General features: G+C 46.6%; 1 protein-coding gene across 1 annotated transcript in view; it reads right to left on the minus strand.

The window, feature by feature from the left end:
* The window catches only part of CACHD1 (cache domain containing 1), a 126133-nt gene that overhangs the window by 43555 nt on the left and 55883 nt on the right, over positions 1–26695 (minus strand). Inside the window, exons 3-5 of the mRNA XM_075615905.1 lie at positions 21239–21387; positions 9505–9611; positions 4–130 (exon numbers count right to left, since the gene is read on the minus strand). Coding sequence (XP_075472020.1) covers positions 4–130; positions 9505–9611; positions 21239–21387 — 383 coding nt within the window. The remainder of the gene's footprint in view (positions 1–3; positions 131–9504; positions 9612–21238; positions 21388–26695) is intronic.

The raw sequence follows: 26695 nt of genomic DNA on the forward strand, positions 1-26695 counted from the left end.
TACCTGCTGCGGTGCTCGTAGCTGCTTTTGCATCGGAACTTGTGTGCTGGAAACACTGTAAAAATGCCTTCTTCTGAGCTGAAGTACTGCCATTTAATCCCGGGGTTGGACTTTAGGTTGTCTGCAAGAACTATGAAAGAAAAAGGCAATCATTACGATAATAACAGAAATAAGTAGGACCCCTGATTTATTGAACCACATAAAATACACTTAAATAATGGTAGTTTTCTTTCTTTTTTTTACTTTATTAAAAACCAACAATTCTATGTAGAAACTGCTCATGATATGGCCAAATCAATTGCCTGCAGCATTCTTGCCTATTCTACCAGTTCTGTTGTATTAGATAATAATATATTAGACAATATTTCCTACATTTATTTTTGTCAACTCAATGCCATTTTTTTAATGAGTTTTAATATACGGAGCATCCTTTGATTTCTATAGCAGGCTTTAACCCACCTCCCAAGCAGTGCAAGATCTTTGCAACACTTTTCTGTTTGTGATCATTTGTTGCCAATGTTCCCAACAATTTGAGCTGCAAACTGTAATAGATGATACCTTAGTAATATCAGGATACATTGTAGCTGCTGAGTTACACTGACTGAAGGATTGATTGAAACTGAAAGGCAGTTATTTTGTGAACCCAGGGAGCAGGATCTTTGCTGATCGATCACGGGAGAACTAATCGATCGTCAGCTTAGGTAATTAGAAACCTCCACCGTTAGCATGTAGCCAATAAAGAATAACACTTGTGAGCACATTCACATGTCTTAGAAAGGTCTGCAACCCTACCTTTCAACCATTATCACCTCACAAATAGTGCTCCCACTGCAGCAAGGGATTCTGGGAAATGACATGCAAATTAGCATGGAATTTGCCTGGAATATCCATTCACATGGAGCCCATATAAGCAAATGCATTGCTGTTTACACAGCTTTTAGGCAATATATATATATATATATATATATATATATATATATATATTTATATTTAATATGTATATCTATATCTATATATCTATATATATATCTATATATATATATATATAGATATATATTTTTATTTTTTTTAAACAGTGTAACAGGGGATTTATCCCTGTTCAAAAATGTGCCTCTAATCCAGCAGTGGGGTGGTTGGCTGCTGGTAGACAATTAACCAACACCACCTGGCTGATTAGAGGTGTCAGAAAAAGCCTGACTCTGAGACAGGAAGGGAGATTTTCCTCAGTACACAAGTGTGCTGACAAGAGGAAAGAGGTCTTGAGCAGAAACGCTCTGCTGAGATTAAGACACCCAAAGACCTTTATTCCTGGACACAGGGGACACAGTAACCTACCAGAGACTGACATGAAGGGCCACCTGCTTTAAGGTATCTCTTGAGACTTTGGGGAATAGGGTGGTAATGGGATTATCCCTCCAGCCCTGGAGAAATAAATTAGCCCTTAAACAGGGATAGGCGTTTGTTGTTTTCATATGTTTTGCTGTGTTAAAAAGGACAGGCGCAATAAAACCTTATTTTAATTTCACCTTAAAAACGGTCTCCATTGCATACCTCTGCACACATCTCTTACAAACGGCCACTTGGATTGACTGTTTAAAACATCATTCCATCATCTCCAGAAAGAATACTCTCAACGTTCTATAGGTGTATTATGAATATTTATCTGGATATGGAAGAGTTCTGGAAGCTATAAAGCAAACACATGCAGGTAATCTTTACTGCAATCATTATATAGCAGCATTGCTCAATACTTTGGAATGTCTCGCTCTGTGGATGATAGTGGCCCGCAGACTTCGGAAGCTTCCACAGACTGATAACGTATTTCTCTTCCGCGTAGCATATGCAATAAAAGTGCTAATAAAAACCAAAGCTATGTCCAAAGTGTGTATTGATGGTGTGCAGACATTAGCACACGTTTGCTCTAAAACTTCTCTGTTAGGCCTCGGCCAGGCTCTTCGCTTGGCGCGCTGAGGCTCAGGGAAAGCGGGTGCTTTCCCTGGCCTTGCGGTTGCTTGCCCTGCGCGCCGTCAGGGGGCGGGACGGGGGCGGGACGGGGGCGGGCCAGTGACGTCACGGAGCTGGTTTGCCCTCATTGGGCGAACCGCTCACGTGACCGGCCCTGCGCTCTGGCAAGTGCGTGAATTTAAAAATCTGCTAAGACCTACGCTTCCGCGTAGTGCCAAGCATGAGCGAGCGTCAGCACGCTTCAGCGAGCAAGCACTTACCATGGACGAGGCCTTAAGGTAAGAAAAGGTCCTCCACTGTCTGGCCTTGCAAACCTATACAGCTAAGATCAGGAGTACGAGTGGTTAGTTTGTTCATTTTTGTATCATGCAAAGGAAAACAAATATTGGTTCACGGTCACTGTTAACGTTAGCGATGTTTGAAAGCCGAGAGGAAATGTGCCCTTTTTTGCAGCCGTGAAAATGTTTGAGAGACGGACAGAGTTGTGCAATGAAGCACTGAGGTCTCCAGCAAAATGCAGATGGGATTGAAGATCAGCAAACTTCAGTGATTATGCAATGCTAGTCAGTAATGACAAAGGACACAACTCTGTGTGCAGTGAAGCGGCTGCCATATGCCGAGAAAGATTTAGGCCCCATTTAAATTGCAGCCACAGTGAAAGTGTCACTTAAACTAAATATTTTCATTAAAAAAAATGCTTGTGCTTTATCCTGACTGAAGCGATAGCAGATCCCACTACAAAATCCTGCATTAGTTCTCCATTTTGGTGCAATATTACCGTACAAAACGTATGTATTCGTGCCTCTATGTTATTAATTCATGTGTTATTGTTTATTCCATGTTATCTGTCATCTGGTTTCTAAAGCAATAAAACATGCATTAAACTATAAAATTAGAACCGTAGGCAAGTCGTTCAATAAGTGTGCGCCTTCGCTTTACCGCAAATCAAATGTATCTTGTATGTTGCCCCTCTGAAGGGGAACTGTTATCCCAACAAAAATGAGGCTTATTTTTACATTCCTGAGGATAAAAACACACCGAACCTAACGCAAGAAATATAGTGGGTGGCTTGAAACAGACCACAGACTTGTTTAAGCAGCCGTGTTGCGGGAATGGTGTCAAATATTACACAAGGGTGATGAAATCTGATCTCCGGCACTAGCTGGAACAATGAGACAAGGTCTCCGCCAATGATTGGGCCGATTGGTCTTTTTTTATACTACTATTCTTGGTTTTGAAACACAGAAGATGTGCTGATGCATTCTGACCCAGCAAATAACCAACAGAGGACTATTTATAAAATTCAGGATAAATCCCAGTCCTTTCTGCAGATATAGTAACTGAGAGGAGTCGTAACTAAAAGGTGCAATCCCATACATATTTCTTCAAACTACTGTAAATGTATATTCTAAACTAGAAAACTACTGGATGACTTCACAGGTAAAGCGGCAGTCCCAGCCCTTTTTCTTTGTTTTCTAGGCCTCTGCAGGGGGTGCCGGTAACCGCGCTGCTACCAGGTTTCACATGATGGCACCGTTTGAACGCTCCAGCGCCCTGCGGGCCAATTGGAAGCCGTGACGTCATCAGGTTTTAAACTTTAAAAGTCCACTATCTAAATCGGGATTGCTTCTTTAAGTATATGGTTAAGGTTCTCGCCTCGAGAGTGGCACTGGGTGCAATTCCAATTAGGCTACGCTTATCAGTCACTGGAAAAATCAAATTGAGATGACGACTTCCAGCGTTCGTGACCAAGCCGTCGCTCCGTCGTGTTCACTATAAGCGCACGCGACGGTAGCAATGCATTTGTTTTGACGCGACGTCGCTGTCACTATAAGCGCAGCCATACTTATCTCCAAGTTTGGTTTTATTTTCACATGTTGCTTTTCCCTTTTCCTCTTCCTGCGTCACTGTGAAATCTTGCAGCAGTTTTCTGCTTTGGAGGCATATTGATGTATTTTTGCGTGGTTGGTAACTCCGTCCTTATGCAACTGAACACACGGCAGCAGCGTGTCTAAAGCTAGCCTCTAATAACAGCAGAGCTTGCATGGAAGCCAGAACAGCAGCCATAAATTCCTTGTTGACCTTGAATGTTAATGGAGCATTAGAAGGGACAGCAAATAAGGGCCGTTTGCACTGTCTAATCTGACTATTTGTCTAACCTGTTCATGAAATCAAAGGATTTATATTAAGATGATGGAATTTGCTGCCTACGCTTTTGTGTGCATCATTTTGTGGGAGCTGCAAATGTCTGAAACATGTCGTTTTTATTTCTTACATCTAACAGAGATCTCTTAGGCGACCTTACAAAAGAATCCCAAGGTCGCGAAGGAGGTACCAGTTATCCTTGATCAGCTGCGACAAAAATGGCAGCTAAGTCCACAAGCAATTCGACAAGTCTTTGTAAGACAGATTCGAGAGGGAGAAAGAGGGAGAAAGAGAGAGAGAGAGAGAGAGAGAGAGAGAGAGAGAGAGAGAGAGAGAGAGAGAGAGAGAGAGAGAGAGAGAGAGAGAGAGAGAGAGAGAGAGAGAGGGAGAGAGAGAGGGAGAGGGAGAGGGAGAGGGAGAGGGAGAGGGAGAGGGAGAGGGAGAGGGAGAGGGAGAGGGAGAGGGAGAGGGAGAGAGAGAGAGACTGTACTATTTAGTAGAGGCCCAGTGACACAGTATACACCTCCAAAAGCCCTCATCTGTAAAACAGGTGATCGCAACTGATATACCTATCAATGCAAATTATATATTTAATTGATTTCAATTAGTATATTTCCCAGATATCTTCGGCGCGTTCACAGGTCTCTCTCTACATGTCGTGTAGATGAGTTTTTTTGGGAGTTAATGTCATTCAGTGGCTACTCTCTCATATTTCATGGGTTGGCAAAACGGCGATTTCTTGGTGAAAATGTAAGATTTTGACAATGTTTAGCAAGGAAGGAAAATGTTGCGACTGCATTTGGATTGTTCTGCACATTTCTACCCTACACGTGGAGGATTTAATCCATGCAACCAGGACAGAAACTACACCAGTTTGGGCAAATCCCATAATAAAGTACTAACCAACCCCCCTCTCCAACCCCTGCTACACCCCTCTCCCCAAATCACTCACAGGCCTAACAGGAACTACTGATTGATATTTCGATGCAAAGCGACAGTATCAATGCATGATAAAATCCATGCTCCAGTTTGCCACACTTCATACATACGACCTAGACACTCTCCCATATGTAGGACATTTATATCCAGATCTTCCTGCATCAAAAGTGTTTTGGCTTCTATCCTCTAGGGAGGAGTGGCTCGTTCAGTAAAGACGCCGACAATGTGTTTAAAATCAGGGGAGTCTGGTTCAAATCCCGGTGTCAGCTCCTTGTGACCTTAGACTGGAGTCACTTGACGACTGGAGTCACTTTGGTGCCTGGAGACTCCTCAGGCACCAAAATCATAGAGTGTAAGCTCTATGGGGCAGGGACTGTCTTTAACGGTCCTATGTGCTGCGTACTGCGCACTATACTGTAATTGTGATGCGCTTTAAGTCCCATTGGGAGAAAAGCGCTATGTGATATAAAAGTTATAATTATCCCATATCCCTATCCTGGTAAAACTCTGGCCAAAAAATAAATATTCTAGTGCCTAACACAGGGTAATAAAATAACTATTACTAAACATACAATTGTAGCATTGATAACGTTACTCAACTACTTCTCCTGTAAGTAAACATCAGAGTTGAATTACGTTTCAGGTAAAAAAAAAAAATACACCTTTCTTGGTACCATTATGAAACGTTTCCAAATCCAGTTTGCATTCTAATTATAGAGAGGGGCGCGGATTTGTAATTATGAGTAATGAGTTTTCTAAGAGAGCGTGATATTTTCATGGGCTCTTGTGGTTTTACTTCAGTTTTTATTTGACCCATAACATCACTCCCGTCTTCAAGGGGCACCAGCAGGTCAGGTCTAACGGATATCCCTGCTTCAGCACAGGTAGCTCAGTCGAAAAGCCTGCTTCAGCGCAGATGGCTCAATCATAATTGTGCTGAAGCATGGATATCTTAAAAACCTGACCTGTTTAGGACGTGAGTTGTCCAACTCTGACATATATTCTTACTCTTCTCCCCCCACCCCTCTTTATTAGAGAGCCACTGTAAACCTCATCAGTCATGTTTATTTATAAGAGTGAAGTGTTTACAGCTGAGATGAGCCCACTTTCTAGCAGGCTGAAAGACAAATTGAAACCATGAACTTTGAATCCTGAAGATAGATTATAAACAATCGGTAAGTGCCTGGAGCTGAACTTCTCTCCCATATAAACAGAGCGCATGTAATGGCTTTTAGCAAGTTCGGTTAATCCGTGCGGATGTACATAGGAAAGTGTCATTGTACCAGCGACAAATCCGCGTCCACACTGCGGCTCCTTTCATTGCGCCTAACGTTACATTTGATTAGAAGCGATGACTTGCAATGAAACGACGCAGTCTTACAAACAAACAAACCAAAAACAAAAAACACAAATATTTTAAAACATTAAAAAAAAAAAAAAAAATCATGCATGAAATGGCAAGCCTCGTTCCATTTTGAAAGCAAAAGCCAGGGGTGGCGATATCCCCCAAATGCTGGTGTTGGTTTTTTTTATGCAATACTTTGACTAAATTTACATTTTTTTTCTTTTACTTTAAAGCAGCAATCCATACCCTTTTTTTTGTGTGTTTTTTTTTATCATAGGATTGAAGCAGGGAGTCTCGGGGCGGGACCCCTTTAATTTCAGCTCCGGGGACCCCCTGCTTCTGGAGATACTTACCTCTGTAGCTGATGCTGGTAGCCGCTAGCAGGGTTCACATAATGGCGGAGTTTCATATCTCCCCCGCCCTGCTGGCCAATAGGAAGTTGTGAGGTCATCCGGTGCGGCTTCCTATTGGCCCTTATGTGACACGGGAGCTTTAACCATCTCAAATTGCTAAAGCTGCAATCTATATCCACAAAAATAGTTTTACTATCAGTACTGCTACTAATTAGGTGAAGAACGTTCCTCCCATAGGCTCACTTTCTTAATTAGGCAATTTTGGATGTCCCCAGTGTATAGGGAGAAGTGTCTTGTGGGTAAAATAATTGTCCTTTAGATGGGAGTCTCAGCCTCATGGACAAGTCACTAAACGTTGTGTGTCTGGCTTGTAGGCTTTTCATAACAGTGATAAATCTCGTTAGGGATGTGTGAAACTATCCAAAATGCATCCCCCCCAAATCCGAATCCCTGCAACACATTTGGCCAAACTTCAAAGGCCTTATAAGGTCACCAGTAAGGTTTCAGCCAAATATTATCGGACAGTGAGCGAAACATGGCGTGTGTGATCTATTTCTAGTCTCGGCATTAAGCAGATCCAGTGATTTTAGAGAATTTCACAAATTAGCATATTACGCAAAATCGCGAGGCTCATAGACTCAACGTGTGGCGAATAGCGCCGACAAAGCTTGCTATTTTTTTTCCTGCGAAAAAGGGAAAAACCTTTGCTTATTTGTGACCTTGGGTGACAGTTTCCCTAGATACCAGCACCCCCTACGGAGGTAAGTTTCTCGGGGAGCAGGGGGGGAGGGGTCATCAAAGCTGAAATTAATGGGGTTCAGCTCCAGTGACTCCCTCCTTCAATAATATATATGAATTTAAAAAAAGGCCCCATGAATTGCTCCTCTAGGAGATCTCTTCCGGCCCTTTCCAAAGCGGTTTTTATTTTGTAAATCTGGTGTTTCATTCATAAGCATTTGAAGTATTGACTGTCTGGGTTGTTAAAATGAAGGTCTTATAGAGTTCATTGCAGTTTAAAGGTCACTGTGATAACCCCGGGAGGTTAGAGATGAGGAAAATCATGTTTTTGAACAATTGGGGAACATAAAACATTAAAAGAGAAGCAATTAAAAAAAAAAAAAAAGCAGCATTCAAAGGGCCAAGATACTAACAGTCTAAGGATTGAACGCACCTGGGCTTCCTGGGGGGAATTGCTACGGTAAAGCTAACCTAAACTGGAGGGTCTCTCGAAGCCCATCCGTGGTCCCTATACCTCTGGGGTCTAGCTGGTTATTGAGATATTTGTCGTTTTTTTTGTTTCGGGTTTGACACTAAAACCCCCCCCCCCCCCTTATAAAATATGGCCGCGGGAGCCACAGAGTTACAAAGTCATCTCCTGATTACGTTGCAGCCTTCTATTGAACGTGGGAATGAGCCCTGACCTGCCAACCATTGTGTATCCTTGGCTGGTGAACAAAACAGTTTGGCGACTGGTAACCACGGGGTCTCTGTACATCGAGAGGCCTTGGATCAGCTCCAGAGAACCCCCGGTTCAGTTCAAGCTGCAGTCCAAGCAATATGCTACATGTGTTTGTTTTTTTAATAAATCAGTTCAATACTATGAGAAAATACTTGCAGCATTTTTTAATTTTTTAAACAACGCTGAATTACATTTTTAATGTATTATAATGTAACAAGCCTTTTTTTTGTTTCTATAGCAACCCTTTACAAAGTCACAGATACTAAGTCAATACTCCTCTGCAGCCATTTAGTGAGCCCCCGAGCCGAATCTTCGCTGATAGATCACAGAAGAACGGATCGATCTGCAATTTAGCTAATTACTTATTGTGTGGATTGTATTGATGCGCATATTAAAGGGAAAAAACTACAACAAATAGTAAAGAGTAGAGATTGGTGAATCCGCTGACATCCGTTTCCCGGATTTTCGCTGATCCGTTTCTCGGTGTAAATGCCGCAAATGGATTTGGTCGGTTTCAATCCGTGCGGATTCATCAAAATCTGCCATTGGATACAACCCGTTGATGGATTTGTAGAATCCCAGCAGCGGATTCAGCGATCCGTTCTTAACAATCCGCCATCGGATTGCTGAATCCAGATTGGATTCTACAAAATGAATTCGCGGACCAAAGGAACTGACCGATTCGCTACGTATCCAAATCCCCCCTGCCCCCCCCAAATTCGCCCATCTCTAGAAATGAGGAGTATCATTACACTTGCTCTTCAAGCAGCAATAGGGGTTAACTTAAATTTTTTTTTTTATTATATATATATTATTTATATATATTATTTATATATATATATATATATATATATATATATATATATATATATATATATGTGTGTGTGTGTGTGTGTGTAGACAATCATGCGGATAAAATCAATAAGACTACAAAAGTGTATATTTTTTATATTAAAAAAAAAAAAAAAACCTTACATTTAGCCTATAGTAGTAATAATTCCTCAGAACAGGGCATTACTGGCCAATAATGCCCTGGCTGGGTTAAAGTCCGTCAGCTTCGCCTCGGGCCTTCAACTCTTCCAGCCAGGGCATTATTGGCCAGTAATGCCCTGTTCTTCGGGGATTATTACTTAAATATTCTACCAAATTTAGTAAATTATGAAAAGAAAAAAAAACAATCTTGGCTTTTTAAACACTACATGTAATTTTCCCATCAATTAAAAAATAAATAAGCAATTTCTAAAGAACGCAGTCTGTGATAATTAAAAGATGTAAAAAAATGTTGTCCTGTTACAAACCTGAGTTTAAGTCTCTTCCTGGGTTAAAGGCTCTGTTACTGACCGTAGTGGACAGCCTGTCACAGCTAATCGTTTTAGAGACATTGGTATTGAAATTCCCATCATAACTGAAACAGAAAAAACACACAACATGGTTAAGTGGTGTTTACATGGATATTCAAAGGAAAGACCCTTCCTAGAGACCAAAATGAACCAACGACAGTGGCAAGTGAAGAAAACGTACAAGTCACACAGGAGTATGTTTAAGTAATGTTTCCACCAGCAGGTCAGGTTTTTAGGATATGCCTGCTTCAGCACAGGTAGCTCATTCAGTGGCTCAGTCGAAAAGCCTGCTTCAGCACAGGTGGCTCAATCTGCTTTGGTAGTATCAATGTGGAATTGGATAAGAAGAGGGCAATTAAAGGATTAATGGGTATTCCATAATTTAATACATAATATTTGTGTGTCTGGTTTGCTTCTATTACAAACACATTTTTAGTTTCTGAACCTCTGCACCTCTTTTGTTGTGGGTCTCTGGACCAGGATAGATATTCTTAATGTATATATTAAATTAGTAATCAATAATAATTATATTGATATGTATATATATATATATATATATATAATAATAATAAAAAAAATATATATATATATATATATAATAATAAAAAAAATATACACACGCACACACACACGGCTCGACAATTTATGCAAAGCGCTCCTCGCCAGACTGAATAAAGACTCGTCCCCCTAAAAAAAAGTGTTTTTTTTAATGGCACCGTACAATGGCGAAAACCCAACGCCTCTTTCACCCTCCTTCTCTTCCTCCTCTCACCTATCTGGCATCGGTGGAGCAGGGCAGCAGGCGAGGAAGACAGCGGCAGAGGACTGAGGACCATGTGAGCAGAGCAGGGCAGCAGGCGAGGAAGACAGCGGGCGGTGACGGCGGCAGAGGATTGAGGACCATGTGAGCAGAGCAGGGCAGCAGGCGAGGAAGATAGCGGGCGGTGACAGCGGCAGAGGATTGAGGACCATGTGAGCAGAGCAGGGCAGCAGGCGAGGAAGATAGCGGGCGGTGACAGCGGCAGAGGATTGAGGACCATGTGAGCAGAGCAGGGCAGCATACGAGGAAGACAGCAGGTGGCACAGAAGAACGGCCATGGAGGAGCACCGCTGTAGCAGCGGCAGACACCGGAAGTCATTATGGACTTCTGGGATGGACCACTGGGGCGCGCTCCTCCTCCCCGGCCGTCGTCCTGTGCCACCCTGCTCCACTGACATGGTCCTCTTCTCCCGCCGCTCGCTGTCTATCTCCTGTGCCGCTCCGCTCCCGTGGTCCTCAGTCCTTCTCTTCTGCCGCCGCCAGCTGGTCATATCAACTCGTCATGGGTGAGCATATTTGTCGAGAATATTTTTCATGGTGCAGAGACCCAAAAATGTAAAGATTTGGGGGTTCCAGACAGTTAGGTTACGGTGCATAAAAAAAGATGACAAGGCCCACCACCACAGATGCAACTTTCATAGAAGGCAGTAGCTTCGCTAATTCCAAAACAAATCGGATCGTCCTGTCAGTGATTACCTTGCTGAGGAAACAACATTAACAGATATTGTGGCACTAACAATGCACAATTCCTCAGGTAGCAGGAAACATGTGAAACGACCTGTTCCCACAGCTGCATTCTGCTCAGTGCTCCCGACATCTAACCATCTCAAATTGCTAAAGCTGCAATCTATATCCACAAAAATAGTTTTACTATCAGTACTGCTACTAATTAGGTGAAGAACGTTCCTCCCATAGGCTCACTTTCTTAATTAGGCAATTTTGGATGTCCCCAGTGTATAGGGAGAAGTGTCTTGTGGGTAAAATAATTGTCCTTTAGATGGGAGTCTCAGCCTCATGGACAAGTCACTAAACGTTGTGTGTCTGGCTTGTAGGCTTTTCATACCAGTGATAAATCTTGTTAGAGATGTGTGAAACTATCCAAAATGCATCCCCCCCAAATCCGAATCCCTGCAACACATTTGGCCAAACTTCAAAGGCCTTATAAGGTCACCAGTAAGGTTTCAGCCAAATATTATCGGACAGTGAGCGAAACATGGCGTGTGTGATCTATTTCTAGTCTCGGCATTAAGCAGATCCAGTGATTTTAGAGAATTTCACAAATTAACATATTACGCAAAATCGCGCGGCTCATAGACTCAACGTGTGGCGAATAGCGCCGACAAAGCTTGCTATTTTTTTTTCCTGCGAAAAAGGGAAAAACCTTTGCTTATTTGTGACCTTGGGTGACAGTTTTCCGCATCTGTAATCTTCCTAACAAATTCTACTCTGTATAGGGGTACAAAAAACCCAAAACACCATAAAAAGCACCACATGTATTACTACTATTATAAAAATACCCAAAGCATGTTTAACCCTATGGGATATTGAACCGTAGACATGAAAAGCTGCCATAAGCAGTTATCCGTTTCAACTACAAAAATACACACTTATTACTACCCACAATATTCTCAGCATGACTGAAAAACACAAAAAGAACTGAATTGCATGGTACGAATTGCTGTCATCAATTATGGACGAAGGAAGGAAGGAAGGAAGGAAGAGGAAAAAGATTGTTTTAGACAGCTGTGTATGAACAAGGTAAACCACACACGGTATTTAAAAAAAACGAGCCGACGTCTAAAAAAATCAGCATGGCGCTCTCCCAAAGAGTTAAAAAAAATACTGGCACTTGGGCGGTTGGGCACTTATTTTGCTGCGGGAAACTTGCTAACAAAATGTTAGGGATGACAACACTGAAATGCATGGCTCGAAAACAATTCAGGATCTACACTGGAGGGAAAGGGGGAAAAAAAACACATTTATTTGACTGTAATTGGTTTCTTCACTGACTTTCATCAGATCAAAAACCTGCCTGGAATTCATTTTCAAGGGAAGTTACATTTAGGGGGGGGGGGGAGAGGAGGGGGAGTAAGGGGGGAGGGGGGCGGGCGGGGGTCGAAGAGAGAGAAATAGAATAGAAAGAAAAAAAATAAGTGCCTTCTGGATTCACTTTAATGAACAACTGATCGAAACTGCATCCCAAGGGAGAAAGCAGTGCTGTGACTCCCACTTTGATCTCTTCCCCATGGAGATATTCACTCCCTGCCCAGCTTGCAAGATGTTCATTTGATTGACGTCTGCATTGATGTGTGAGCTGCTTTGAACTTCAGACATTTAATTCCCATCAGGCTGCAGTGATTTTTTTTTTTATTCTCCTTCAACAGGATTTACAAGCAGGAGATCAGCAGTGTAGTAGATAACACATGCATTTGCAGAAGCTTTGAATCGTGCATCAAGCCAATGCTCACTTCAGCTAGGACTGGTTTTTGATGTGGCCTTAATTCAGTGTAAATTGCCAGCTTATTTGGAACAGTTTTCGTTTTGGAGAAGAAAAAAAAAAAGGTTACTTTTAAATATTTTGGGAGCTTTTAGTGTAGACAGGGTGGCTATTCCTGTAATATATCTACTTACTGCCGCCCCCAAAAAAACAAATTACAAACTTTATGTTGCATTTGTTGTCATAATGAAATACTTGATTACAAAATGCCAATGGAAGGTTGATGATTAATGCATTGTAAATATCCAGGGCACAAATTAAGCATGGCCACCATTGTGACTGTTATTAAAACCCATTTACATCCTCAAGTACCAGTCCGGCCTGTTATACCTATTGAAAGCTGAGCTATAAATAGCGCTGGAGAACCTCCTCCCACCCCCCCCCCATTCCCCCAAATTTTTACATTCTGGAGGGAAACAAGCAATATTGGGGTGGGGGAATAAGGAGGCGGGATTGCTACTATAATTCTACAGGAATTGAAACAGCATTCTTCCTTTATGTTCACTGTGGCAAAAGCAGAAGTTGAGTATTTGATGAGCCAGATTCTGCCGTTTAGGCCCAAAAAGGGCATTGGTCCAGAACAGGAATGTAGTGGTCTTACCATTAAAAGCCACCCGTTAAAAATGTTTTCACTGCCAAATGACCATTACATGCAAGAAGAAAGGGGAAAAAATGTGTGCCCGCCAACACAGAGGTGATGATATGTCTCTTGTTTTGGCTCACTGGTGAGGATGTGGTTTATAGCCATTTCTAACCACTTTGGCTGGCAGTGAACGAGCTGTTTTTAATGTCCAGCTACATCCATGCGAGATATCTCCTGAACCAGTTGCTTCAAGTGATAAGACAACACAGGGACTCTATGGTCAAGATATAAAAGCTAGTTTAGCAAATACAATACATTGTTCAACCAAACCAAATGACAACGTACCAGAACAGGCTTTAATTCCATAACAGCAGGCAGGAATCCTTGGGCTACCCAATCCTCAACTCCTATTCCTGTGCTGTAAATAGGGCCTAAGGGTCTACAGAATGTTAAATTAACTGCAAGGTAGCCCAAATGGTTCCCATCTGCCACCAATTCATGTGTGTGTATACTTAAATCCATTCTGCATCGGCCCTCGAGGGAGGAACCCATGTTAAACAGGGTGAGGTATAGACATTGTTTGGGTTAAGGCAGAAGAGGTGCCAATCAACTACATTGGAATTCAATAACACACAGAATGTAGCCTTGTGACACATTCTCGGCAATACTGAAAATATGTGTAGGAGTCATTAGGAGAGGAATTCGCCACTGGAACAAAAGTCAAAACAAATATGAAGTATTTTTAAACCAGTTTTGAAACTTTTACTTTTTCACGGAAAACAAAGGCTTTTGTTGTAAGACTGTTGGTCAGTCCTCAAAACTAGGTGACTTGTGGTCTTCATCTTGTCCACTGTTTTTATAGTAAATTATGATTGAAGCCATCGATAGCCAAAGAGGTCAGGATAAATATACTTGAATTAAGGAGCAATTCAAGCGGCCTTGATTCTCCATGTCTTTTTTACATGGGGTTGAAGCAGGAGTTCTCAGGAGATAAACCCTTCATTTCAGCGCCAGGGACCTCCTGTTCCCGAGATACTGACCTCCGAAGCTAAGTTTAAAGCTCCCACATCACGTGGGCCAATAGGAAACCGCACTGGATGACATCGTGGCTTCCTATTGCCCCCACCCACCCTGGATGTGGGCGCTTTGAAAATCCGCCGTTACAATACATTACAACCCAGCTAGTAAGCAGGAGCGACTACTGCCACCCCCTACAGAGGGAAGCAGGGGGTCGCCAGAGCTGAATTGTATGGGGATCCGCTGCGCAGACGCCCTGCTTCAAACCAGTGTTACAAAATTAACAGAAATTGGGGAGAGAGAAAAAACGGCCGCTTTAAGGGGACCAGGTATAAATGATACAAATAAGTAAAACGCTTCCTGTAAAGCAGTACTCCCATCTTACCTGCACCCAAGAGCCCATCAGTGCCCCCCCCCCCCAACATCCGTTGACTCCCCGGTTCTGGAGATATATGTAGATTTTTTGTGTGCAGCTTTTGACACAAAACACCACAAACATGGCGGCAGGCTATAAACATGGCGGTACGAGTCGGCAATACAAAGCCACAACTTCAGCTTTTCTGTTGGCCACCAGAGCCAGGTTTGACCCGGCAGCCATACTGTCACTAGTTTTCCTGGGCTTCCCATTCTGGAGCCAAGTGAGAGGGGGATGGAGAGTCCCTGGACGTCAGTATCCCAGGGGAGGGAGGGTCCCTGGACGTCAGCATCCCAGGGGAGGCAGGGTCCCAGGATGTCAGTGTCCCAGGGGAGGGAGGGTCCCTGGACATCAGTATCCCAGGGGAGGGAGGGTCCCGGGACGTCAGTATCCCAGGGGAGGCAGGGTCCCGGGATGTCAGTATCCCAGGGGAGGGAGGGTCCCTGGACGTCAGTATCCCAGGGGAGGGAGGGTCCCGGGACGTAGGTATCCCAGGGGAGGCAGGGTCCCGGGATGTCAGTATCCCAAGGGAGGGAGGGTCCCTGGACGTCAGTATCTCAGGGGAGGGAGGGTCCCTTGGACGTCAGTATCCCAGGGGAGGGAGGGTCCCTGGACGTCAGCATCCCAGGGGAGGCAGGGTCCCGGGATGTCAGTATCCCAGGGGAGGGAGGTTCCCTGGACGTCAGCATCCCAGGGGAGGCAGGGTCCCGGGACGTCAGTGTCCCAGGGGAGGGAGGGTCCCTGGACATCAGTATCCCAGGGGAGGGAGGGTCCCTGGACGTCAGTATCCCAGGGTAGGGAGTGTCCCTGGACGTCAGTATCCCAGGGGAGGGAGGGTCCCGGGACGTCAGTATCCCAGGGGAGGCAGGGTCCCAGGATGTCAGTATCCCAGGGGAGGGAGGTTCCCTGGACGTCAGCATCCCAGGGGAGGCAGGGTCCCGGGACGTCAGTGTCCCAGGGGAGGGAGGGTCCCTGGACATCAGTATCCCAGGGGAGGGAGGGTCCCGGGACGTCAGTATCCCAGGGGAGGCAGGGTCCCGGGATGTCAGTATCCCAGGGGAGGGAGGGTCCCTGGACATCAGTATCCCAGGGGAGGGAGGGTCCCGGGACGTCAGTATCCCAGGGGAGGCAGGGTCCCGGGATGTCAGTATCCCAGGGGAGGGAGGGTCCCTGGACGTCAGTATCCCAGGGTAGGGAGTGTCCCTGGACGTCAGTATCCCAGGGGAGGGAGGGTCCCGGGACGTCAGTATCCCAGGGGAGGCAGGGTCCCAGGATGTCAGTATCCCAGGGGAGGGAGGTTCCCTGGACGTCAGCATCCCAGGGGAGGCAGGGTCCCGGGACGTCAGTGTCCCAGGGGAGGGAGGGTCCCTGGACATCAGTATCCCAGGGGAGGGAGGGTCCCGGGACGTCAGTATCCCAGGGGAGACAGAGTCCCGGGATGTCAGTATCCCAGGGGAGGGAGGGTCCCTGGACGTCAGTATCCCAGGGTAGGGAGGGTCCCTGGACATCAGTATCCCAGGGGAGGGAGGGTCCCGGGACGTCAGTATCCCAGGGGAGGGAGGGTCCCGGGACGTCAGTATCCCAGGGGAGGGAGGGTCCCGGGTCGTCAGTATCCCAGGGGAGGGGGGTCCCTGGATGTCAGTATCCCACGGGAGGGAGGGTCCCGGGACGTCAGTATCCCAGGGGAGGGGGGTCCCTGGATGTCAGTATCCCAGGGGAGGGTGGGTCCCAGGACATCAGTATCCCAGGGGAGGGAGGGTCCCGGGATGTCAGTATCCCAGGGGAGGGAGAGTCCCTGGACATCAGTATCCCAGGGGAGGGAGGGTCCCGGGACGTCAGTATCCCAGGGGAGGCAGGGTCCCGGGATGTCAGTATCCCAGGGGAGGGAGGGTCCCTGGACGTCAGTATCCCAGGGTAGGGAGGGTCCCTGGATGTCAGTATCCCAGGGGAGGGAGGGTCCCTGGACGTCAGTATCCCAGGGGAGGGAGGGTCCCGGGACGTCAGTATCCCAGGGGAGGGAGGGTCCCGGGTCGTCAGTATCCCAGGGGAGGTGGGTCCCTGGATGTCAGTATCCCACGGGAGGGTGGGTCCCAGGACATCAGTATCCCAGGGGAGGGAGGGTCCCGGGATGTCAGTATCCCAGGGGAGGGAGAGTCCCGGGACGTCAGCATCCCAGGGGTGGGAGGGTCCCTGGACGTCAGTATCCTAGAGGAGGGAGGGTCCGGGGACCTCAGTATCCTAGGGGAGGGAGGGTCCCGGAACATCAGTATCCCAGGGGAGGGAGGGTCCCTGGATGTCAGTATCCCAGGGGAGGGTGGGTCCCGGGACGTCAGTATCCCAGGGGAGGGAGGGTCCCTGGACGTCAGTACCCCAGAAGTGGGCGGGTCCCTGGATGTCAGTATCCCAGGGGAGGGAGGGTCCCTGGACGTCAGTATCCCAGGGGAGGGAGGGTCCCTGGACGTCAGTATCCCAGGGGTGGGAGAGTCCCTGGATGTCAGTATCCCAGGCGAGGCAGGGTCCCTTGATGTCAGTATCCCAGGGGAGGGGGGTCCCTGGACGTCAGTATCCCAGGGGAGGGAGGGTCCCTGGACGTCAGTATCCCAGGGGAGGGTGGGTCCCTGGATGTCAGTATTCCAGGGGAGGGAGGGTCCCTGGACGTCAGTATCCCAGGAGAGGGAGGGTCCCTGGATGTCAGTATCCCAGGGGAGGGAGGGTCCTGGATGTCAGTATCCCAGGGGAGGGAGGGTCCTGGACGTCAGTATCCCAGGGGTGGGAGGGTCCCGGGACGTTAGTATCCCAGTGGTGGGAGGGTCCCGGGACGTCAGTATCCCAGGGGAGGCAGGGTCCCGGGACGTCAGTATCCCAGGGGAGGGAGGGTCCCTGGACGTCAGTATCCTAGGGGAGGGAGGGTCCCGGGACGTCAGTATCCCAGGAGAGGGAGGGTCCCGGGACGTCAGTATCCCAGGGGAGGGAGGGTCCCTGGATGTCAGTATCCCAGGGGAGGGAGGGTCCCTGGACGTCAGTATCCCAGGAGAGGGAGGGTCCCTGGATGTCAGTATCCCAGGGCAGGGAGGGTCCTGGATGTCAGTATCCCAGGGGAGGGAGGGTCCCGGGACGTCAGTATCCCAGGGGAGGCAGGGTCCCGGGACGTCAGTATCCCAGGGGAGGGAGGGTCCCTGGACGTCAGTATCCTAGGGGAGGGAGGGTCCCGGGACGTCAGTATCCCAGGGGAGGGAGGGTCCCTGGATGTAAGTATCACAGGGGAGGGAGGGTCCCTGGACGTCCGAATCTCAGGGGAGGGAGGGTCCCGGGACGTCAGTATCCCAGGGGAGGCAGGGTCCCGGGACGTCAGTATCCCAGGGGAGGGAGGGTCCCTGGACGTCAGTATCCCAGGGGAGGGAGGGTCCCGGGACGTCAGTATCCCAGGGGAGGGAGGGTCCCGGGACGTCAGTATCCCAGGGGAGGGAGGGTCCCTGGACGTCAGTATCCCAGGAGAGGGAGGGTCCGGGGACGTCAGTATCCCAGGGGAGGGAGGGTCCCTGGATGTCAGTATCCCAGGGGAGGGATGGTCCCTGGACGTCAGTATCCAGGGGAGGGAGGGTCCCGGGACGTCAGTATCACAGGGGAGGGAGGGTCCCGGGACGTCAGTATCCCAGGGGAGGGAGGGTCCCAGGACGTCAGTATCCCAGGGGTGTGAGGGTCCCTGGATGTCAGTATCCCAGGGGAGGGAGGGTCCCTGGACGTCAGTATCCCAGAGGAGGGAGGGTCCCTGGACGTCAGTATCCCAGGGAAGGGAGAGTCCCGGGACGTCAGTATCCCAGGGGAGGGAGGGTCCCGGGATGTCAGTATCCCAGGGGAGGGAGGGTCCCGGGACGTCAGTATCCAAGGGGAGGGAGGGTCGCTGGACGTCAGTATCCCAGGGGAGGGAGGGTCCCTGGACATCAGTATCCCAAGGGAGGGAGGGTCCCGGGACGTCAGTATCCCAGGGGAGGGCCCTGGACGTCAGTATCCCAAGGGAGGGAGGGTTGCTGGACGTCAGTATCCCAGGGTTGGGAGGGTCCCGGGACGTCAGTATCCCAGGGGAGGGAGGGCCCTGGACGTCAGTATCCCAAGGGAGGGAGGGTCGCTGGACGTCAGTATCCTAGGGTTGGGAGGGTCGCTGGACGTCAGTATCCCAGGGGAGGGAAGTCCCGGGACGTCCGTATTCCAGGGGAGGGAGGGTCCCTGGACATCAGTATCCCAGGGGAGGGAGGGTCCCGGGACGTCCGTATCCCAGGGGAGGGAGGGTCCCGGGACGTCCGTATCCCAGGGGAGGGAGGGTCCCTGGATGTCAGTATCCCAGGGGAGGCAGGGTCCCGGGACGTCAGTATCCCAGGGGAGGGAGGGTCCCGGGACGTCAGTATCCCAGGGGAGGGAGGGTCCCGGGACGTCAGTATCCCAGGGGAGGCAGGGTCCCGGGACGTCAGTATCCCAGGGGAGGGAGGGTCCCGGGACGTCAGTATCCCAGGGGAGGGAGGGTCCCGGGACGTCAGTATCCCAGGGGAGGGAGGGTCCCGGGACGTCAGTATCCCAGGGATTGCCGCAGAGCCTGTTACACCAAGTCACTTAAAGAAAAAAAAAAAAACCCCACTTATTTTTAAACCCGTTACAAGGTGAAGGGGCCGTTCTCCGAGGTCCAAAGTGAACTAATGGCAGTGGCATGTTAGGTTAAATAAAGGGCACGTCTGTTTATTTTAACCAGTTTTAACTACACTGTAGCTCACACATACCCCATATAGTGCTTCTCAATGCTAACCCCTTAGGCTGGGATTATACCCACTAGACATCAGCACAGGTAGCGCAATATAGTGAGGCTAAGGGTCCCTCTCTGTTCCCGTGAGCCACATCATTAGTTGTTTCATTGATTAACGTGTATTATAGTTGAGTGCTGCCTTACTCACACACTTTTTTTTAGGTATCTCAATCAGTTCCTGCTTGAGCACCGGTGGCTCAATCACCACCTGTGCTGAAGCAGGAATAACCTAAAAACCTGACCTGTTGGGGGGGGAGAGGGGTCTTGAGGACTGGAGTTGAGCACCCCCCGTGTTATAACATTACATACAGTACGGACTACAGCCAAAATGACGATGTGTTGTATTATCAGAGGTTACTCGTTCTTGTGCGGTTTGTAGTAAGGATTTCCGGTCTACGTTAAAAAAATTATTTATTTTTTTAAATATTCATCATATGATTATGAAAGAAAAGTGAGGACTGATGGGACTGATAGGACTGACTGACAGGACTGATTGACAGGACTGACTGACAGGACTGATTGACAGGACTGACTGACAGGACTGACTGACAAGACTGACTGACAGGACTGACTGACAGAACTGACTGACTGACAGACAGGACTGACTGATAGGACTGACTGATAGGACTGACTGACTGACAGGACTGACTGACTGATAGGACTGACTGACAGGACTGACTGACTGACTGACAGGACTGACTGACTGATAGGACTGACTGACTGATAGGACTGACTGACTGATAGGACTGACTGACAGGACTGACTGACTGACAGGACTGACTGACAGGACTGACTGATAGGACTGACTGATAGGACTGACTGATAGGACTGACTGATAGGACTGACTGATAGGACTGACTGATAGGACTGACTGATAGGGAAGGACAAACGATTTCACACCACCGACATGTATTGTTGAGAAAGGCTGGAAAACTAAATGCATTGTGTGGATATTACTTAGGCCGTGTCCATGCTGCTGGCGCACACAACTGAGCGCTGTGAGGTCACGCTCGCATGTAGCTGGGGCGATTATTGTCCTGTAGGTAGACGCGACAGGGAAGCATGTCGGAGGCGTTTTGGGGGGCGGGGCCGTGGCGGAGCTGGTTTGCCCTCATTGGGCGAACCGCTCTCTGGCCAATGCTCACGTACGCGCACGCAATATACATGATCACATTACCCTGTGATTCATCGCGCGCACAAGCAGCATGGACACAGCCATGCAGGTTCTCCAAAAAATACTGGACACAATGGTGAAATGTCCGACACACTTCAGGCACTTGAGACACACACACACCTCCACTCAATGCGGTTTCCTCTCCTCACCATCTTCTGATTGGCTGCTGCTGGGTACTTCAGCCAATCAGGATAGAGGAAGCTGCCCAGCTCCCTAGCAACAGCCCAGCTCTCTCCCTGCTCAGGGAAATCCCGCGACCCCACAAGCAGGTCAGGTCACTATGACCAGAAAGGTAATACCGGACACGCGTCTAGTATAACCTCTAATTATTTACTGGACGGAGTGTCCAAATACAGGTTCAACTCTGGACACCTGGCAGCCCTACGTAACTTACTCCATCATTGATGGTGGAATGGTGCAACAATCCTGGATGGCAGTCAGTGGAGACGTTAGATGAGCAGTGTAAGAGGCTTCTACCACCTGTTTGTTACGGGTCACCACGTCCAAGTAACGGTTAAACTTCTCCCGTATCTTCTTTGCCAACTGATGAAAGAAAAATACACACGTGTCAGTGGCGGACTCTGCTATTTTGGATCTCATTGAAGACATGGCCTGCAACGTATCTATTCGCATGGATGGTTTCTCTGCATGTAAAGTAATTAAAAACACAAAAACACCTTTCCCTTAAATATGCACGCGCAAAATGTATGCAGAACTGATCTTTAAAGAGGCAATCCAAGCAGGTGATTTTTTTTTTAAATTTAGGATTGAAGCAGGAGGTCTCCGGAGATGAACCTCATTTATTGTATTGTATGTCTTTATTTATATAGCGCCAAAAGTGTACTCAGCACTTCACAAGGAATACAGTACGGGGAATTATAATAATACAATAAGTGCAGCAAAAATCAGACAATGGAAAAGGAAACCCCTGCCCCGAAGAGCTTACAATCTAAGAGTTTCAGCTCTGGGGAACCCCTGCTTCCGGCGATACTTGCCTCCGTAGGGAGTGCCGGAAGCTGCTCCAATCAGCTAGCAGGGATCGCTTAACGGCGGAGTTCCAAAACTCCCACACCCTGCTGTCCAATAGGAAGCCGTGATGTCTTCCAATGCAGCTTCCTATTGGCCCGCGTGACACGGCAGCTCTAAACTGCGCAGAGATACAAGCGTCCCCTTTGGAGGTCTGCATCATGGGAAGCAGGGGGTGCATTCTACTGCGATGTAAATAGACTTTATTTTTCTTTTAGCAAGTAATCCAATCTCACCAATTAATAACCCCCGACTGGGATGTTGAGAGCTTGTATTGACAAATGTATTTCTTAAGTATTATTAGCAGAACACTTCATCACGATTTACTTGCACGCATGAATAGTGACCGAGTTGCATTCTCCCAGTTGTTTTCATCAAAAACTACAACTCAATCTAGAGTCTCAAAGGAACATAATTTCTAAGTAAAAAATGTGATCCCTATAAAACTACTTGTTGAATTATCCTTAATTGGTCTTTGAGAATTATTTATTAGAAGCACGCAAAAGCACTAATTTCCTCCTTAAAACCAACCCATTTGCACAAAACAAATTCCATGCAACCTCATCATTCGCCAACCAGTTTTACATAATAATCTGCAGATCCCTCTGGCTCTCAAATAGTTAACAGATCTTAAATCAAAGACAAATAAAAATATCCTGTGAGGAATTTAAAGCAGTAATAATACATCCCCCCCCTCTTTCTTCTTCTTCTTTTTATATGTAAAGCATGTGGCAATGTATAATTCTACATTCTTACCTAAGCTAGCAATCGTTTTGTGCTCCAGTTATAAACCTGTAAAATTCCTGATTGTGTGCCTAACGAAATGGCCGCCTTCTACCGCAGTGCAGCAGTCAGTGACATGCTGCAGCTGATATGTAACATTATATTACTAAGTGTAACACATTATTGTTACAGCTTTCAGAGTGATAGACAGTCTGCTGTTTGAAACACAGCAACAGATCTGTTTGTGATACTTTGTTACCAAAAGGCAGAGCTCAAAACGGTGTATGAGAGCCTGTTTAAAAAGAAGTGGATATGACTCTAAATGGTTGCTGTAGCAACCAAGGTTAGATCAGTACATTAAAAAAAAAGCATTAAAAATAGCATTAGGAGTTTAAAAAAAAAACCAGACAGTATTATCTAATACTACAGGACAGATGTATTTTTAAAATACAAACCATATAGAATTTTTCACATTTTGCGGCTTTAAATAAAATTACCTAGTGCCTCAGGGATAAAGCAATAATAAAACAAAAGAACATATTTCTCACCCCTGCAGATAATACGGTTAGTTTTCCTGCTATATTAGGCTTTACTTCATATTAATATTGGGAGTATTGAATTAATTAGGAAAATATATATTGCAATTTAGATTATACAACAATTTAATAACACAGGGATATGAATTAAAGTTTAATAATGCATGCTGGGGAGGAAGAGAGAAGAGGTCCTTTATAGCGTTATATATGTAAATATGTTTTGTAAGTGGATTTTTCCTCTGTTACAACACAAGCTCAAACAGTTCTTTGAATATGAATTCCTTTTGTGTGCTTACTATAGCAGCCGTTTTAGTGAACTTATCTGTTCTTTTTATCCACCCTAATTTCCCCCAGACACCCTTTGTGTATCTGCATACCTCCCCCGAGCCTCTCTGCAACGACTATCCCTTAAGCTTTGCATCTCAAAGGAGCTTCTTTTATACTGAAAATGAAAAATGACATCTCAAAGGCAAAGGATTTCAATCTTATCAACAGTGTATTTGAATATTAATCCATAGCTGCCAGTCGAGGAAGGAAAGATCTAGATCAGGAGTGGCCAACTGCAGTACTCAGGGGCCACCAACAGGTCATTTGACGCTTGCGACAAGGTAAGGGGGGGTCACAAGGAGCGTGCGTGAGATTTTTTGGGTTGGCCCGGCAATTACAGAGGCCCGCGCACTTCAGCGCGAGGCATCTGTAACTCACTTACCTGAATTCAGCCGGCAGCGGTTGACGCGTCAACATGGCAACGCAGCGTCAAATGACGTTGCGGAGTCACGTGATGTCACATGACCCCGCAGCATCATTTGACGCCGGATTAAAGGTAAGGGAGGGCGCGACACTGGGGGAGAGCAGGCAGTGAGGTGCAGCGTAGGACGTTTGCGCACCCCTGATCTACAGGTCTGTTACATTGATGCGCTTTGTACAGCTGTGCAGATATCCAACCAATCGGACCTGATGAAGACTTTCATGGAAAATAAATACCATTTTGTATTGAAAAAACAGCTTGGAGAAGCATGGAGATCTTTTGAACTATAACAGTTTGTGGCAGGCGGCTGTTTGACGCACCGGGTGATCTTTCTAATATTCTATTGTTGACTTTGAATAGTTTTAATGTGCATTGTCTTTAGTTTTTGATGAACCAAACTTTTCACATTTAAGATCGTGACAGAACAAACATTAAACTGATTTGCTGCAACAGGCCAGTAAGAAACACAATGCAAGTCCCTTAGACTTTGTAAAAGTTAAACCGTTTGCATTAAGTGTACTGTATGGGACTGATACTTTTTTTTCCTGCCAATTTTAATATGGAAGGTACAATGCATATGCTTTAAAGCAGAAAGAAAAGGATGTTCAGCGCTCGTGCTGCAGATGATGATTAATGGAAAATCCCTTTGCTGCACGTGCATGGAGCATCTCCCCAAAAGCTCACACCTCAAGGTGATCCCCCCTAAAAAAGGGGGGAGGACACCCTGAAAAACAAAAAGAGAAAAATGCACAAATGCGCACCAGGGGTTAAGTAAATGTCATTTATTGATAAAAATACACAAAAAGAAACTGAGAGGATCCAACCCCACCTCAGCTCAAATGTTACACCGCTCAGATTCAGTGACCATACATATGAACTCTGAGATATCTAAACCCTAAGCAGTATAACACATACAGTACACTAAAAAACAGATATAATCAATCAATGTAAAAATTAACATCAAAACAACAATCCAAAGTGGTTTCAGGTAAAACCGCCATAGAGGACTATCAAAAAACTGACAGGGGGAGACGAACACTCACACTGAGGCAGAAATGCGAGTCCACGGTAACTGTAAGAGGATCCGGACATTTACTTAACCCCTGGTGCGCATTTGTGCATTTTTCTCTTTTTGCATATGCTTTAATGCGGCAATGCAAGCTTTCTTTTTTTTTTACCGAGATTGTAGCACGGAGTCCTTGCCTCCAAAATTAATGGGGTTCAGCATTGCAGAACCCCTGCTTCAATCCTGGGTTAAAAAAAAGCGCTTAAATCATATGCATTGTATGTTCCATTTTAAAATTGGCAGGAAAAAGAGTATTCCCCCCCTCCTGCTTCTGGAGATACTCACCACCGTACTAGATGCCGTAGCCGCTCTGCTTGGCTACTAGGGAGCACATAATGGTCGTTGTTCAAAGCTCCCATGCCCTGCCTGCCAATAAGAAACTGTGATGTCATCAGGTTCAGCTTCCTATTGGCCCGCGTGACGCGGGAGCTTTAAACGTTAAAGCCCAGTTAGCTCAGCCGGAGCGGCTTCCGGCACCTACTGCGGAGGTAAGTAGCTCTGGAAGCAGGGGGTCCCCGGAGCTGAAACGAATGGGGTTCAGCAACCGAGACCAAAACACAAATGTAGGCCCTGAAAATATGAAACATCACAGAAATGCTGGTACGTAACGGAGAAAAGATTGGTGCAAAATCTCCAGGGTTGAGTTATTATTAAGCAGGATTTCAGATTATCACAGCGATAACCACTTCAATAGGAAGTGTAAAAAATATGTTTACATCAGACAGAACACCAATGGATGATTTCACAATCAGGTTTGAAGAGATATCTGAACGTCCCACTGCAATCAAACCGACATCTTCTCCTTCTCCTCCTCCTCGTTACATTGAATGTGCAGAAAAAAAACACTTCTGTTGCCTGTTTGCCTCCTATTAATATGAATGCAATGACCTCTTGCAATTTAATTTGTTGAATGAAAGGTTGCACTTAATTAACAGAAAGGTGTCCGCATCGGCAGCTACTGTATACACCATTCTTGCTTCTAGGTGTACAGTACATCTTTAGTAATAAAAGATGGAAATCTGTGACTAAATATCATTTATATATCTTATTCTAGATCACGGTTCTCAAACTCAGTCCTCAAGGGCCCCACAAGAGGCCAACTTTTATGGATATCCCTGCTTCTTCGACTGAGCCACTGATTGAGCCACCTGTGCTGAAGCAGGGATATGCAGGAAACCTGACCTGTTGCCGAAGAGAAAGTAAGTGAAGCTGCAGAGGCCTCAGGCGATCCCCCGGCATTATTTTAAATGCCTTGGGGGAAGAGTGCGGGGCCGCTGCAACCGCCCGCGCCCCCCCCCCCCCCCTGAATAATCTTGTGCTCCCCCGGGGTCGCGCCCTCCAGTTTGCGCACCGCTGGTCTAAGGCAGGGGGATACAAACTGAGGGGGGGGGGGGGGGAGAGCGCATGGCACTTACAGTATCTGCGATACTATCTCCAGAGCTTAACAGTGGCGTTAAGCCAAGGGAGGCCCCCGGTTCGCAGCCTGTCCAAAAAATGGGGACTTAAAAAAATTATTAGGAGGAATTACTCCTTCAACCATTTCTAATACTTCATGTTTAAAAAGTGCTTCATATATTTGATGTATTCATAACCATCTGTAAAATCGCTCCTGAAACAACCTGCCTGCTACATACTTTCTGCCCTTCTTTATGGCTCCTATTCCTTATTACTCTGCAATGGAACGTCTTGCTGTTCAAGTTCTCTAATCCCCGCCTCCAGCACAGACAACTGCTGAAGGTGAGCACAGTCTTC

This window comes from Ascaphus truei, chromosome 10 (assembly GCF_040206685.1).
Source record: "Ascaphus truei isolate aAscTru1 chromosome 10, aAscTru1.hap1, whole genome shotgun sequence".
NCBI lineage: Eukaryota > Metazoa > Chordata > Amphibia > Anura > Ascaphidae > Ascaphus > Ascaphus truei.